This window comes from Frieseomelitta varia, unplaced genomic scaffold (assembly GCF_011392965.1).
Source record: "Frieseomelitta varia isolate USP_RPSP 00005682 unplaced genomic scaffold, Fvar_1.2 scaffold_447, whole genome shotgun sequence".
Classification (NCBI taxonomy): domain Eukaryota; kingdom Metazoa; phylum Arthropoda; class Insecta; order Hymenoptera; family Apidae; genus Frieseomelitta; species Frieseomelitta varia.
Window position 1 is genome coordinate 164,394 of NW_025110198.1, and position 15,969 is coordinate 180,362.

At 41.7% G+C, this 15,969-nt stretch overlaps 3 protein-coding genes across 14 annotated transcripts in view; 1 reads left to right on the plus strand and 2 right to left on the minus strand.

The window, feature by feature from the left end:
• LOC122532321 (transcription factor 12) overlaps positions 1–643 on the minus strand; it is a 145,284-nt gene extending 144,641 nt beyond the window's left edge. For 10 of the 11 annotated variants that reach the window (XM_043661004.1, XM_043661014.1, XM_043661013.1 and 7 more), the window contains exon 1: positions 504–643. The gene's annotated coding sequence lies outside the window, so the exon portion shown is untranslated. Of the gene's footprint in view, positions 1–33; positions 113–503 lie in introns of those variants that run through there. The other variant, XM_043661003.1, reaches the window with a different exon arrangement.
• On the plus strand, positions 131–3,318 carry LOC122532324 (methylcrotonoyl-CoA carboxylase beta chain, mitochondrial). The gene is made up of 9 exons (XM_043661018.1): positions 131–415; positions 926–1,179; positions 1,254–1,525; positions 1,618–1,765; positions 1,831–2,246; positions 2,316–2,450; positions 2,640–2,776; positions 2,834–2,919; positions 3,038–3,318. Exons 1-9 carry the CDS (start codon positions 299–301, stop codon positions 3,153–3,155), a joined length of 1,683 nt encoding a protein of 560 aa, XP_043516953.1. The 5' UTR covers positions 131–298; the 3' UTR covers positions 3,156–3,318.
• A 739-nt stretch (positions 3,319–4,057) lies between these two features.
• Positions 4,058–15,969, minus strand: part of LOC122532326 — a 28,406-nt gene continuing 16,494 nt past the window's right edge. For both annotated transcript variants that reach the window (XM_043661019.1, XM_043661020.1), the window contains exons 2-8: positions 9,299–9,400; positions 9,061–9,170; positions 8,282–8,457; positions 5,098–5,328; positions 4,789–4,936; positions 4,535–4,679; positions 4,058–4,360 (exon numbers count right to left, since the gene is read on the minus strand). In XM_043661019.1, coding sequence (XP_043516954.1) covers positions 4,116–4,360; positions 4,535–4,679; positions 4,789–4,936; positions 5,098–5,328; positions 8,282–8,457; positions 9,061–9,170; positions 9,299–9,400 — 1,157 coding nt within the window. In that variant the 3' untranslated portion in view covers positions 4,058–4,115. The remainder of the gene's footprint in view (positions 4,361–4,534; positions 4,680–4,788; positions 4,937–5,097; positions 5,329–8,281; positions 8,458–9,060; positions 9,171–9,298; positions 9,401–15,969) is intronic.

Below are 15,969 nucleotides of genomic sequence, written 5' to 3' on the forward strand. Positions count from 1 at the left end.
AAGGGTTAGCATGTTTTTCATCGTGAGAATGACCCTACGTGACCCAAACGCCGCATTATCTCTCTTTACGACACATTGATAAATAGTCCGCTGCAGTTGCACGTTATTCTTGCCATGTATCACGATGAAAACAGCCTCCGAACTGTGAGTAACTTCATTAAGATGGCAGTGTGACTCAGTCCTAGAAATACTACATATATTCTTGCAGCTCGTGTGCAAACCGTGCGTAAAGTGTAGTAGATACAATAGATACGGTAGTAGATAATTCACGAAAGTAGAGTGAAAAAAAATCGATAAAATGATGCTGAGGAAAGGAAATCTTTTTGTGAGACATTTACGTTATATTACAAGAATGTTTCACGACGAGGCCATTACTATAGGCAGCGAGCAAGAGACCAAGTCACCAGAATACCAGGTTAGAACTAGAGTACACGCACATTTTGTCCCTAAACGAGCCATTCTGAAGCTAATTCTCAAAGAATTTTGTTTCTGAGTAATATTACCTTACTCGGTTTGAAAGGACTGTAAGCTTTTGCGTCGTGAATGATGCAAATTTTTATTTTCTTGAGCGAGATAAAGTTGAAATTGTTTATCTAGGCACGCTCGCGTGTGACGCACGACTGCGCAACCGACTCGCGATAATTTGGCGCGTAATACGAACATTACGAACATCGCGCGCGCGTCTATTTTAATTTATGAAAAATAAAGCTTTAAGTTTTAAATAATAGAAACAATTGATCCTGTTGGGCTGTTATCAAAAATCTAATTAAGAATATCTCGTTTCATTTTATATTTTATCGATAATGAGTGTCGGTAATCTTTGTCGCATAAAGTGAAACTAAACTAATAAACTACATTTAAGAAAAAAATTAGATTTAACAATCTATGAAAGACAAATGTGGAATTAAAAAGAAGATATTTTCAGGAAAATTACGTACAAATGAAATGTCTGGTAGATAAGTTAAAAAAGACAGTCGAGAAAATCGTAGAAGGTGGAGAATACAAGGCGAGAGAAAGACACGTAAAGAAAGGGAAACTTTTACCGCGAGAGCGAATTAACACGCTTCTCGATTCGACATCTCCTTTTCTCGAATTTTCTCAGCTAGCTGGTTTCGAATTGTACGATAACGAAGAAGTGCCAGCTGGTGGAATCATCACTGGCATTGGTAGAGTAGAAGGGCAAGTATCGAAGTTTATCGAAAAACGTTCGTTAAAAAAATAAAGTATGTTAAAAATGTATATATACCATCTAGCACCGAATGCGTAATAATTGCGAATGATCCAACTGTGAAAGGGGGCACCTACTATCCAATCACGGTGAAAAAGCAACTAAGAGCGCAAGAAATTGCGGAAGAGAATCATTTACCATGTATATATTTAGTAGACAGCGGTGGTGCCAATTTATCTAGGCAAGACGAGGTGTTTGCTGATAAAATGTATTTCGGACGAACCTTTTACAATCAGGCTATTATGAGTTCAAACGGGATCGCACAAATTGCAGTGGTAATGGGCAGTTGTACGGCAGGTCTGACCACGCTTCGTTTATTCCACTTAAACCTCTCACTCAGCGTTATTACACTGCAATTATTCGCAACGACATCTGATCAATTTATGCAGGTGGTGCGTATGTGCCAGCTATGGCCGACGAGAACATAATCGTTGGCAATCAAGGAACCATATTCTTGGCTGGTCCACCGTTGGTGAAAGCTTCAACTGGCGAAGACGTAACCGCAGAGGATTTAGGCGGTGCAGCGCTTCATTGTCGGTAATTGAAAAGTACGTTTGAACAGGTCGCTTTTTACGATTATAGTTTCAGAATGTTCGTTTCAGTACCTCCGGAGTGACCGACCATTATGCCGTGGACGACACTCACGCCTTGTACTTGGCACGGCAGGTTGTAAAGGACTTGAACAGGCAAAGACCGATGCACGTGAATGTGGACAAACAGGTGGACATACCGTTGTACTCTGTCGATGAAATTTATGGTATAGTCGGTACGAATTTAAAACGACCGTATGACGTAAGAGAAGTGATCGCGAGGATCGTCGATGGATCGAGATTTCGTGAGTTCAAGGCTCAGTACGGGGAAACGTTGGTTACCGGATTCGCGAAAATTTACGGTTACCCTGTGGGAATAGTGGCGAATAATGGCGTGCTGTTCTCGCAGAGCGCGTTAAAGGGTACACATTTCGTGCAACTCTGCGCCCAGAGGAAGATACCGCTTATTTTCTTGCAGAATATTACAGGTACGTGTCTCATAGAACGAAATTACTTCGTTCCCACGACTAATAGGATATGCCATTGTGAAACTGCAGGGTTTATGGTGGGCAAGGATGCAGAAGCCGGAGGCATTGCTAAAAATGGAGCAAAGTTGGTGACTGCCGTTGCTTGCGCTCGAGTACCGAAAATTACGGTGATGATCGGTGGCTCGTACGGGGCAGGAAATTTCGGTAACGTAACATGTTGACTGCCACACGATTTGCATACTTTTCACTCTTCAATTTATAGCATTATATAATTATTTATGTTGTTTAAAATTTTCGTTAACGATATTGGCCTTGTTTAAATCGTTCTGAAACATTTATCATCAACGTGTTAATACATTGTCACTGTTTGAATTCACTAATTTCCATACGTAGGTATGTGTGGTCGAGCTTATTCACCAAGGTTCCTCTATACCTGGCCGAACGCTAAAATATCCGTGATGGGCGGAGAACAGGCAGCGGATGTATTTGCACAAATTACTAAGCAGAAACATATTCGTGATGGGAAACAGGTACGATCTTTATAATTTGTTATCAATTTTGATATTAATCTTGCCAATTGCGGACAGTGGACCGTGGAGGAAGAGGAGAACCTGAAAAGACCGATCATAGAGAAATTCGAAAGGCAGAGCAGTCCATACTACGCCAGTGCTAGGTAAATTTGCGTTATTTCTTTGTTACTTCTTTCGCTTTCACAAGATGATAACGATCAGCTTATTTGTTAAGTTATAAGCTACTTTAATTGGCTTATATTCAAGTACATTATTTTTCAGACTTTGGGACGATGGTGTGATCAATCCAGTCGACACCAGAGTGGTATTAGGTCTCAGTCTATCGGCAGCGCTGAACGCACCCATACCAGAAAGTAAATTCGGAATTTTCCGAATGTAAAACATGCGTGTTTAACGTTGAAATCAATGACCTGCAATTATGAAAGTACGACCCGACGTCTGTAGCTTCTTCGACGACATTTCAGGCCAAAGATATATATATATATTTTTTTATACAGAGTTATCATCTATACATGATTATTAAACATTCCATGTATAAAGTATCTTGTGTGTCTATGCTTGTGTATCTTTATTAGCCTTTCTCACTTTCTTAGTTTCTTAACGCGACTAAAATGTAGAGGCGTCTCTTCGTGGATTGCAAAATAACGAGCACGCGTCCTCCTCACGCTTTATTACGAAGTTATTTTACAGTATGCGCGTTCCGTTATAATTATCATTGAGATTACAGCAGTAATTAATTATCTGGTAATTGTCTAAGTCACATCACGTTGTTACACCTCGTCGCGCGACTAGGTCTCTTCGACATTCTCCGCTCGCAAAGGCCAATTCTTCTGGCAGTATAGAGGCGGCTGTATTGTTATGCGGTTACTCGGGAGGATTACAGCTGAGTAGCATGAAGTGATGCGGATTAACGAGAATGGAGAAAAGATGAGCGAAAATTTGGCGGTCGCTGAGCGGAGAAATTTCCTTGAGCAGATGCTAGTTAACCAAAACTCGAAGCTTTGCGATTATCCTCTCTATACAAAGATCCTCCTTCTATATCTTTCCAACAGTCAATCACAATTCTAAGATCATAAGACCGCAGTTCCTCCTATTGACATCGTTCATAACAGTCAACCGAACGGAATGTTTGATTGTCAACTCGATCTCCGACATCGTAAACTCACGATCAAATATTTCTTCCTACGTAGAAAAAGGGAAAGAATTATACTAACGTCTTCGGCTGGACACTCGATCCATTCTTTCCACGGTATACTCGAATCCTGCCGGTTCTCAAGCTGCTTTCTATTTACAGTCAGCGATGTCGTTCATCGGTCTGCAGGATCGTTCTCTTCGAGTCTTACAAAAATTTGCAGAGACAGAGGAGAACAAGGACGGAAGGTAGAACGGCCGTTCTACACGTGGAACCGTTGATCTCTGTTTCGGTAACCTTGTACTTGAACTGTTCTTTAACTTCTTGCGCTATGAAAGCTCTTTCCTCCGTCCTGATCGTCGTCGGAGTTGCTTGCTCTCTAATTTCCTCCGCGATCACAGCCCTGGCTTTTGTCCTGTTCTTCCCTCTTCTGATGTACAACTCGGACAGAGCTGATAAATATGGAAATTTAATTAATTGGCGTGAAACATAACAATACGTGAAATTATATAAAATATTTAAAATGCAGTACCTACGTTGTGACGTTTAATAAACCCAACATTTTCCATTATATTCACAAAAGCATGGATCTGCGTAAAAATCCATTAAATCTAAGTTTTTATTACCTTTATCGACCACCGCGTCTTCTTCAAAGTCCACTTTAATAAGAGCGGACATAGTCACTTCGAAAAGCTTGTTGTTGTCAGTATTTGAGACATCGATGGCTCTTCTCTTCCTCCCGAATCCAATTTGGCCGTTGCTGCACTCGATCTGAAATATCGGTAACGTTAGACACTGACACAAGAAAGTGACGAAATTAGATATTGACACGACGATTCGAATAAGCTTCGCTTAACGATGCACAAAGATATTAATTTACCCCTTGGCACTTGTCCAGACAGACGTTAACAGTGCCACGAAACTGAACGTAAGTGCTTTCTGGGAACTTGAAAGCCCGGAATTTCGCTGTCAGAAAGTCACCGTCTACCGTGTTGAAGTTTTCGAATAAGTACGGATCCACGGAACATCTGAGAACAAAAAGAGTTATGCATATTTTCTAGGAAAGTCATTATGTAAAAGATCTTACATAGAGAGAAATGTAATTTTACTATTTTAATAAATTTTACTAATATTTTCTAATGCTTATTTATTAAAAATTTCCAAGTCAAATGGAAATTATGACCCTTACCCATTGATGATAATAGTTTCCTCCTGCGACTTGGTGTCCGTGACCAACATATATGTGACCAGAAGTCCATAAACAGACGCTGAGCCATTGTCCAAGAAAATCTCCATCTGTAAAGGCGTTCCTGGACTGACGTTTAACTCTCCGGTGACGAGATTGCCACCTTGCCTGACGCCGACTCCCAGTATCGGTACCGGTGCCGACTCGGAGATCTCTCCCCTGATGTCGATCACGCTGCCGGAGGAAACAAAAGACGGCGCATTAAAATTCCAGCTGGCGAGAGAAATAACTTTGTTCCATTCCAACCGGTTGGAATGGAATAACCGCGCTGCCATCTGGCAAGTGGCGAATTATCGAGCACCGAGAACGAAGATGCATTTGAATGTAATTTCCGGGCAAAAAAATACGAGCAAACAACATCAGGTCGAATTGCAGCGTCGAATCCCGAGATTACGACGATCTGTGATGATTCACAGTGGTCAGCCGAAGCAAAATTAATCTGTTCTCGACACGGAAGCCGCTGCCTCCGCGACCTCGGTTCACTCTTGACAGTCATCGAATCACAACATCATCGACCTGAATCGCGTTTTTCGCTTGTGCCGAGTCATCCAGCCGTTTCCTTCAAACTGTACTTATATCTCTCGATAATCGAACAACGCGAGCTACGAAACGGTACCAAAAACAAGGAGATGATGACGAAGCCCGAGGAAAAAACACGGAGACGATGAACTGTTCGTCGAACGACGACACACGACGTTCGAGTCGACGGACAGTTTTTTCGTTTGTTCGCATCTGTTATCTCGCGCGGATCTAATGGATGTAAAATGGACGACTGGATCGGAATTTTCAGTTGTCCGATCATCCCTCGATGGTTGGCGAACGACGCGGCGGTGGTGATCCCTCAATCGCGATGGACGCAACCGATCGAGCAGCAAAGCACGCAATTCTATCGACTTCGTGGAAGCAGAAACGGTTATCAAGATCGAGAAAGAATTTTCCCGTGATGCGTACAGTCTCGACGACCCCGCGGGTTCGGCCACGCGAGATTCCACGTGATAATTCAACAATAAAGATTTTACGGCTTCCTGGTTTGAGAGGCGACATCGACCATCCACGTCTAGGTGGACGATCGATTAGTTGCCAATAAATTAACGCCGAGGCAGAGGAACGAGAGAAAAAAATTCAAGGCAAGCACGGCTGACCAGATGCGAGGATTCTTCGAGTGTATACTGGGGAAGAATGTCGCTTGGCGAAGTAACCTTCGTCGTAACGACAGGAAATAAGAAAGACCTGTGACAAGCGTTTAGTCTGTTGCTGGCTAATGTTCTATCGCTGGTTTAATCATGGCCAGTTGGTATGCCGACAGCTGTTTATTACATCGTTGTTCCAAACTTGTGGTACAAGCGAAGTCGTAACGATTACAAATAACAAAATTATGTTCGTGTCTCGATTGTAAGTATGAATTTGCCTGTTTCCTAGATAGACGAGTATATAAAATAAGTTGAAATGAACGATTCTGGATAAGGAATAAAAGTACGGATTTTTATTATAAGTCATTCTTTTCATCATTCTTCTCTTCAATTCCCTGATCTTACGATTTTAAGACTACACGAAATATATTAAATTGTTACTTTGACAACTAGAAGAGCAGAAAAGCGAAAAAAATGGGACGAAAAATCGACGGACGAAAGGTTTATTCGAATAAGGTTTCAACAGGTCGTTTAACGTTTAGAAACGTGAAGAGCTTGCTCCGAAGGGATCGTTAGTGCCTCTTTAGCGACATTTACATGTTCCGGGCAAACAAAAAGATCTTCTTGGAGCGGTCGCGCGCTAGTTGAAACGTTTTACCAGGAATACGCGGAGAATACGAATGACTGGAGAGAAGTTGGTTTTATCGAGTAACCAGGGAAAGGGAGAATAGACTCTGTGCGACGTGATGTACACAAGGCTAAAATTACATTTCAGGTTTTCCAGCGCCTGCTTTGGCATAGTGTCCATGGCGATGGATAAATGGAACGTAGAATCATGAATCAACCTGGGATGACCACGTCTTGCGAAAAAACGTTCGTCGTCATTTAGTTGGCGCTCATTTGCATTAGAAAGCGACGGGGCCTGAATTTCCTCTATTCACGCGGCACGCTTTGCATTCCTTATTTCCACGTCGTTATTATATTCCACGGATCGCTGCTTCCTTCTATCCGATTCAAACTGGAAATCATACTGCTAATAAAATTACCGACGACCAAATTGATGTGGTAAGAAACTCGAATTATACATTAAATCAGAGTCAGAATTCATTTCGATTTAATCTAATCTCTCTTTCTGTCTTTCGTTTAATTATAGAATTAAAAGATTTACAACACCAGGAGAAAAATTAACTTCTGTTCATTTCTAGAATGCGTTACTGTTAGAAGATCTAAAGATCGGGTACGGATTTGTTCAATCTTTATGGAAAATTAAAAATTGACAATTGTTTAAACACATTTCAAAGAATAAACGACCATTTTGGCAAGAAGACTTCAGTTACTATTAATTCAATAAATTTCCACTTAATTCAGTATCTACAATGAATCAAGAATCAACGTACTCCTCTGATCAAACAGTTTTGCTACCTGTCCGTACGATTGTGATTAATTGCTTGCTACGAGATCCAGGAATGAAATTAATCTTCTCTGACTAATTGTAAGTATGATCTTCACTGCTGCCCGTAATCCGGTAAAGTCTCAGTCGTTTAAATTATCGAAGAGTGAAGTGATTCGTACAACAGCGAGTCACAGATGGATGAAAGTTTCAGAGATAATTTTGTGCGATACTTTTTGCGGTTGCTTGGAGTGTATTAAAGGTTGTCCTTGGTAAGAATACGTAATTACGCGCGTTCAGCGAACAGCGAGCGAAGGCTAGCAAAATCCTGACTCATGCAGACATTTTACATTTATTACTTTCGACGTTACGTTGAAATATCATTGCTCTATTGTAATTTTATTGCATCAATGACTTCATTTAACTATCAGTTTAAAAGTTTTTATACATTGGTGAACATCCAAACACGTTTGAACGAATTGGAATAAATAAATGTAAGTTTACCCATCGAGGTGAATAGTAACTGAATAAATTCGAACGAATCAACGTAAACAATAAACAACAACAGAACAGAGAAACTGAATATTAAGGTAAAAGATGAACTCACTCTGGTTCCTGGAAACCTGCTGGAAGAACGCTCCGTCGTACCGCGGTGTGATTGGCTTGGATCGAGATTCCAGGTTTCACAACGACTTCGGTGATAACACACTTTACAGTGAACGTATGCTTGCTGGAATCCGCGGGCTCCTCCACTATTATCCGATGAAAGTACACCTTCTGACCCTGTATATCATTATGCGTCTGTAATTTCGCTCGAATCCCAGGGATCTCTGATCGAAACAATGAAACGAGTCCTAACAACTTATCGCTAACCCTCAGACCACAAATCGTTCGATCTATTCGTCGTTCGATCGTTCATCGCGATTTCTTCCATTTTATTTTAGCTTCGATCCAACCTCTTCTTTGCTCTATTTGCAACACGTGGTTGAAGAGAAAATCTTGATGGAAAATTAAATGTAAACGCCTTTCGTTTTCCACCGAGACGAGGATTGATCGGTTTCCCTCTTTCACTTCAATCGACAGTTCACTCAATTTTGCTAATAGTAATAATTAGCAGAGTTAGGAAATTAGGAAAATCGGACGACTTGTAATTTATAAAATTTAGTTTCAATTTAGCTTCGTCGTCGAATTTACCGTGCAGTCCGATTTCGAGTAAAAACGATCAAAGTGAAAGAAAAACAGGTGTGGATCAGATCCGACGAGGCCGATCGAACGATCATGCAGAACGTCACTGTGACCACACTTTCAGTAAATTATTCAGTCATTTTAATTATTCGCGGGTGACGCGTTCTATCAGTTCATCAGAGGCTCGTAATTATGCCTTACCGTGACTTTGTTAACGACCCTCGTGATACCGCATCGCAACATGTCTTGCTCTAACAGCGGTAATCGGAACGTGGCGACGCCGTTGCTAAGCCGTGGTTTGCAAGCTTCGTCTGCGGAAACCAAGATACGTTTCAGAGTGTAAAATACGCGGCGTACGCTCCGCTTCCCACTTCTCTGCGCAATATTTTCTCACTCGCGGCTATGTGCGCCGGCAACGCGAGATCGAATCGATCTTTACCTGGAAAGTCCTTCATCTGTTGCAGATATATCCTCGCTTGCGGGCTGCTCCTCACGATGTCAACCTCCATCCACTGCTCCGAGCATCTCACTTTGCTTTGAACTGAAAGCAAAAAGAAAAGAAGGAGTTTCAGTCGCGTTCTATTCTATAGCGCGAGTTTCGAATTCGTCGAGAAATTGGTCGTGCAATCTCCATGATCTTCCGACAGAAGTATGCCCGACACGCATACGCGACAATAAAATAATAACAGTTAATAGATGTTAATGGTATCGAATGCAGGGTGAAAAGAAAAGTTTGTCCGTGGCTACCATGGATGAATTCTACATCTTCGATTTGGTGAAGATACATGTAAAGAACTTGAGTTTCAAGGTCAAAAATTCTACTCATTACGAAGATGAAAAACATTTCCAAAGAATCATAGGTTGTAACCTAATAGTTCTCTTGAAAAATGGAAAAAAATTTCTTAATCGTGAATGCGTGAGTTCCAACACGTAATGTACATTTCGAATAACATTAACAGTTAGTTTCATTTATTTCGATTATTTAGACTCGCACTGATGCTGCAACTATGTTAGTGAAACCTAATCCAGAGCCATAAAATCGCTGTTGGCACGCACGCGTCCACAATGTTAAATGATCAAGAAACTTTCTTGTCATTTTTCACGAGAACTATCGGGTTGCGACCTTCGTGACACAATGCAGAAAGAAAAAAAAAAAAATGTTGGCCTTGAAATTCAACATGTTTTTTTACATGTGTGTATTTCCGTGTATCCTGTACAGATCGTGGTATATCGTGGTACCATACGGATTAGACGCGAACTCGGAAAAATGGAGGAAAAGGTCGCGAAGGAAGGAATCCCGGTCGGGCGGCGAGCGCGAGGGAAAAGAAGAGGAAAAGTACGACGTAGCCGCAAACTAACTTGCAGTATACCACCGTAATTGCCCCATAAAGTCGTAAACGTCCCGACCTTGAAAAGCGAGCAGTCCGACACCGCGCGCTCGAGAAACCCGCGCTCCTGATGTACATCCCCCTCGGCTTGGACCCTGTTTATTCGCGGAACTCGACGATAGATACTTTCACTGTTCCGCGAGTAATGTCCGTGCGATACACCGAAACCACCGGTTTACATTATCGCGATGCAGGAACGTTCCATTCTAGTTGCGAAAAACGAAACGACCGGCGCAGCAGTTCATTCCCTCGCTGGATAATTAAATCTCCAACGATAAATCTCCGCGCGGAAAGCAAACGCAAACTGTTCCCATGATCCACGAGTTAATACGAGAACGCATACGGTCGATACGATATCTCGCGATCGTTGAGTTTGCAATTGTGTTTGATTAAGCTAATTCTTTGGCGACTTGATCGGTAATTAAGATCGCCGCGTTCGATTACAAAGAACCACTTCACGGAATAGTTGAGGCGAATAGTTGAAACGATATCGTTTGACAAAATTCTCGTACTGCTGTTTGTAATTTACACGACAAAAACGAAAATTGAGTTTGACTATCCGAAGACACCGAATCGAAACAAACAATTAAATTTCTTGTTCAAATTTTGTAATAGTCTGCGCCATCGTGTAATCGCAGCGTTGATCTTGGAACAACAAGCGCAATATCTCTGCGAGACTCGGGATACACACTTCCAGCAACGAGCAATAATTCACGGTGAAGTATCATCGTCACGGGGCCAACACACCGTTAAAGAACACCGTCCCGTATCTTCTCTAACGATAGGAGAACGCAGTCGAGAAAGTTTCACGCACCGTGTGGCTCCGTTTGCAAACGAAAGGACCGAATCAAAGAGACCGTGTATCGGTTTTTGCATCGTTTTCAAAGATGAATCGATAACGTCGACACGGATCAACAACGTTCGCTTCTGAATCAACGTTCTGAATCACAGCAAGCAATCAGACGACTCTCAAAGTCGTTTGTTTTCCCCCATGGTTCAGATGCAATTACTCGTTAGAGTAGAAATTTCGCGATTTCCTCTTAAGGGGAGTAAAAATTCATCGCGGTCGTTAAGCCGGTCGCGCTCGTCTCACCTTTGACCGGCCGCACTTCGTGACAAGCCTCAACGATGAAACGTCACCCGCATAGCTCGTGCACATAGCTTGTTCACGGTTTCCCGTGCGTCCATCAGGCCGGGATTAACGCGCAAATTACGTGACTGCGCGGTGTGTGTCACTTTCAAATAGCCGGAGGGTTGGCCGTCTTTTCCATTAGCGAGTTTAAAGTGTTTCCCCAGGCGGCACAACCACCTGTACGATTCTCCAGCAATCTCCCGACAGAGGTCCCTGACCTTAAACTCCTTCTTCTTCTTCTTCTTCCTCCTCCTCTTTTTCTTTCATTTTTTCTTTTCTTTTTTTTTTTTGTTCCTTTTTATTTTTATTCTCGACGTCCATTACATTTTTGCCGCAACCTCTTTTACTCGCTCCTTTCTTTATCTTTCTTCTTTCTTCGTTTTCATCGCCTTCTCGCGTGCCGGTCTAATGTCGCAGTGACTTCAAATTAAGCAATCTAGGTAAATTTGGCGGTTTTTCTTTTGTATCGTTTTTATCACATATCTTTCTTGCTCGATGAACGTAGCATTCAGATACTTAAGAACTTGCGTTGGAAGAATTCAAGCGATGCGCAAATGATCCGTAAAATTCATAAAATTGAAACTCGAAAAAGTGGCCTTCCCATTTCTGATTCTCTACTGTCCTCTGCCTCCCGTCCTTTCCTCGAGTTCTCCCTCCGCGATGTCATTTATTTACCCCCCTGCTGTCAGACTGCAGGACACTTCCTGCTTCGGTTTCTTTTCTTTTTTTTCCCAATCTCGCCGACGGTCCACCAAAAAGTCCCAAGTTTTTTCTCCCTGCCTCCTTGGGTTCGGACACTGGGCCCATTGTCTCGGTAATTTATGCCGCCGATAGGAATCCGCTTTCATTACAAGATAATCGTTTCGTCCGAATGCTGCCGGTTCTCCGTTCCGCGAACGATCCTCGGCATCGTCGCGCGCACGAGAGAAAGAGAGAGAGAGAGAGAGAGAGAGAGAGAGAGAGAGGCACTATGTGACCCTTGTGCCTCCCTTCTTTATTATTCTCGCCAAGTTTCCGATCTCTTCCCGTACTCTTTACACCGCCATTAAGTCCGAGAAGCACACATCGCGTCCTCGCTCTCTGAGAATTCCCCGTTCTCCCTTCTGTATTTCTACTTCTCCGAGCGCGTTTCACTTCCTTCTCCCTCCCCCGATCTCTTTCCACCGCGTCCTTCCGAGAGATTAAGATCTCTCGGCAAGTTTATGAACAAATCGGAGCCGAGACCTATGCACTCGCACGGTTTCCCCAACCCGCGACCTACGCGCGCCACCTCACTCGCGTCTAATTGCTTCGCGCTTTTTAACACGTCTGTCGATAGGATTTCCCTCGTGCCTCGCGCACCTCTGCCACAACTGCCCGAACCGTTGTCTCTTTCGACGATTTAATGATGCGAGTATCTCGTCCAGGGACGCGAAAGGGAAGCTTTATTACAATTTTTACGCATTACGCGTCTGTAGAAGAAACACGAAGTAATAACGTTCTCAATAGAGATCTCAATTTCTTCGTTATAAAATTCAATTACATTTGCATAAATGTATTGCGAAACTTGTACTGTGAAAAGTATAAAAGATAACACTCGTCGTGATGTTACCTTCTTGCGTTGGAATGACGTGCCAAGCACGTCGAGAATTTTTTGCTGCAAAATTGTAATATTTTCTCAGTTTTAACTATACTTAAGTATAACCCAGGCAAAGCAAATAATAAATCTATTACTTCTCGATAATTTCTGTCCAAAGATGTCGTACCGTCGAGTTCAAAAAGAAAGCGGCGAATTATTGTATACGGTTTGGTCACTCGTTATGGTCCGCAGTTGCCAGCGCAATTGGTTAGCCGTCAAAGGTATACAAACGTTGCTTGTCGTCTTGGTAACTATATCTTCCACGAAACTTCCCCGATCTGCTATTTTTGAAAGCGAGGTTATCTCCTATTTTCAGGGTATATTATATTCCTCCGTTTAATCAGAAAATTTTCCTCATCGGCGATATTTCTCGCGCCGTACAACAGTCTAATTCCGGCCTTTGACACGCCCCTCCGTTAATCATGATTCCACGGCTTGACTTCAGATCTTTATTTTGATTCGAGATCCAACGATGGATAACTGCTGGATCTCCAGGCAAATTCATAGATCTTAACTTCTCCCTCCCTCTCTCGTGATTTTTACTGCGGCGAGCAACACGCAAGCTCGAGGAAGAGAATCGGTGGATCGGTCTCACTGTCGTTCCACGTATCGTCGATGCTTTTCGCCGGAATCGCGTGGTGAAGCCCTTCGTGAATAGGTCTCGCTCTTCCGGTTTCTGTTTCTCTCTTTCCTCCATCTTCTAGTAGTTGGCCCTTTCTCCAACTGTTTCGTGACGTTGCCGTGGAACGAGGAGGGACCGACATAAATTACCGCAATGTACGATCCGTGGAATATTACAATAATTTGAGGCCATTACTGACCTTCGGTGTTAAGACGAGAACGAAGCCGCGTAATTACGCGTCATCGCAGCGTAACACGCCCCGCGACTGCACAGATTACTGGTATCGACGATCAAGGACAAATGTGTCCTGAAAGAGGAAGACTAGAGAAAAATTGTATGAGTTTGCTGTCAGTTCAGAGCAAGAATGACCGAGCAATGGCTTCTCAATGTGTGGATCGCGATTCTGAATGGGATCCCGTAACTAAATTGCGTGGTCGCAGAAATTTTAGCAAAGCTAGAAAAATTAACGACGAATATTTGACTTTAATAGTAAAATTATATTCGTATGTATACCAAAGAATTGTCTTCGAGTAAATTTCCTTTGTAATTTATTATCAGCGAATGTTTTATATTCATATTCCTAGTTTATACACCTCTGTTACCCAAAATACACCTCTGTCGCGAAAATATTTGCTCGGGTAAAGTTTAAGAAGGCGCGAAACGTTTCCTCGAATATCTATTGGGGCCATTTGGAATCACGAGAGCAGAAAATTAAAAATACGGGTGTAAAAAATTCTCACACGTGAGTTTCTCGACAACAAACGGTGCAGTCGACCCCGTTTTCCACGTAAGGCAGACAACGACGCGAAAGGGTGGAAATCCGGTACGACGCGATTAGCATTCGCGGTCCGTCGTTCATACGTCCACGCGGCGTTAACTGTACAACGAATAACCGTGAGTCCAGAATGCCAGGCTACGAACTACTCGGTGTAATATCCGCGGCTGGCAATTAAATTGCCCGATAGACAGCACCAAAGAATCGGTCGAGCAGGAAGCTCGTGTGTGTGTACTTACGTAGGCGTGACCTTTTCTAAACGTATTGCACCGGTTCTTTTACACGATATACCGCGCTCGAACGGTATTTATATTCGATTTATATCATATATATATAAGTAAGTAATTTATTTATATGAAACTTTACCTCTTCATCGGAATAATATTATAAATATAATAGAAGAGTTACGTCAAACAAATCACGCGTTTCTTTGATTAAAATAAACAAGTATTTACTTTTTCGTTAAATGCAATTGAATTCAAGTGAAGGAGACAAATCTTTATGTGACGGAAGTATGGAATAATACACGAAAGCGACAAGTCAAGTAGTTAGGACAATCTAAGTAGGACGAGTGTCAACGCTGAAACAACAATAACTTTAAAAATGGCCGATTACGCGACAATCGCGACGAAACAATAACAAGTTGTAGCAAATCGATTCACTTTCACACTCATAAAATCGACATTATCTTCCTAACATTCAGCACAGGCGGAAATTTGAAACAATTTAATATAAAATGGTAAATACTAAAATAATTGCATAAGTAAATACGACTTGGAAATATTATTTCACTTAACGCTTAAATGAAATACTATTTGGAAATATTATTTCATTCAATACTTAAATGAAATACTACTTCATTAAATGTTTAAACCATGAGAAAATACTATTTACTACTTTCACTCGGATTTAAATATCGGAAATAGTGAAATGAAAATAAGACATACAGATTCTAAAAATAAACATATTTTGCAACTGTCACTCACTATCTTCTATTCTGTTAGGTTGATACATTATGAATGTCGACAAGCGTAGAAACCACGGTTGGTATGCGTGTTGTGTGAATGTTGTGTATTGGTAGTTAGAGAAAACAGAAGATGAAGGAGACGAAGAAGAACGAGTGGTATGGTATGTGCGTCCAAAGTGTGATTAAAATATAAACGAGATACGTGTATACGTATAAATATACTATTAGTTGCAATACCATTATTCTAAATACCACTCTGTGAAATATTACCATTTCATGAAATATTTTCCTATATTTTAATGAAATACTTATTTCACAATACTATTTCCATACGTAATTACACACATGAGAAAATAGAAATATTTACATTCTATTTACTATTTCATATTTACTATTTCTTTTCAGCCCTGGCAGTACTACAGTACCCTGATGAATTTCACCGGTGAAAAACTCGCGATTACCCTAATCTCCATCCCATTAATCCTGATGCGCGATATTTAACTCGGAATGCTTCGCGGAACATTCGCGCCCGAGTTGTCTATTCTATAATAAGTACGCGCAGTAATAATATCCCCGTAATTTTAAAACCTGACTTGCACGCGCGATAT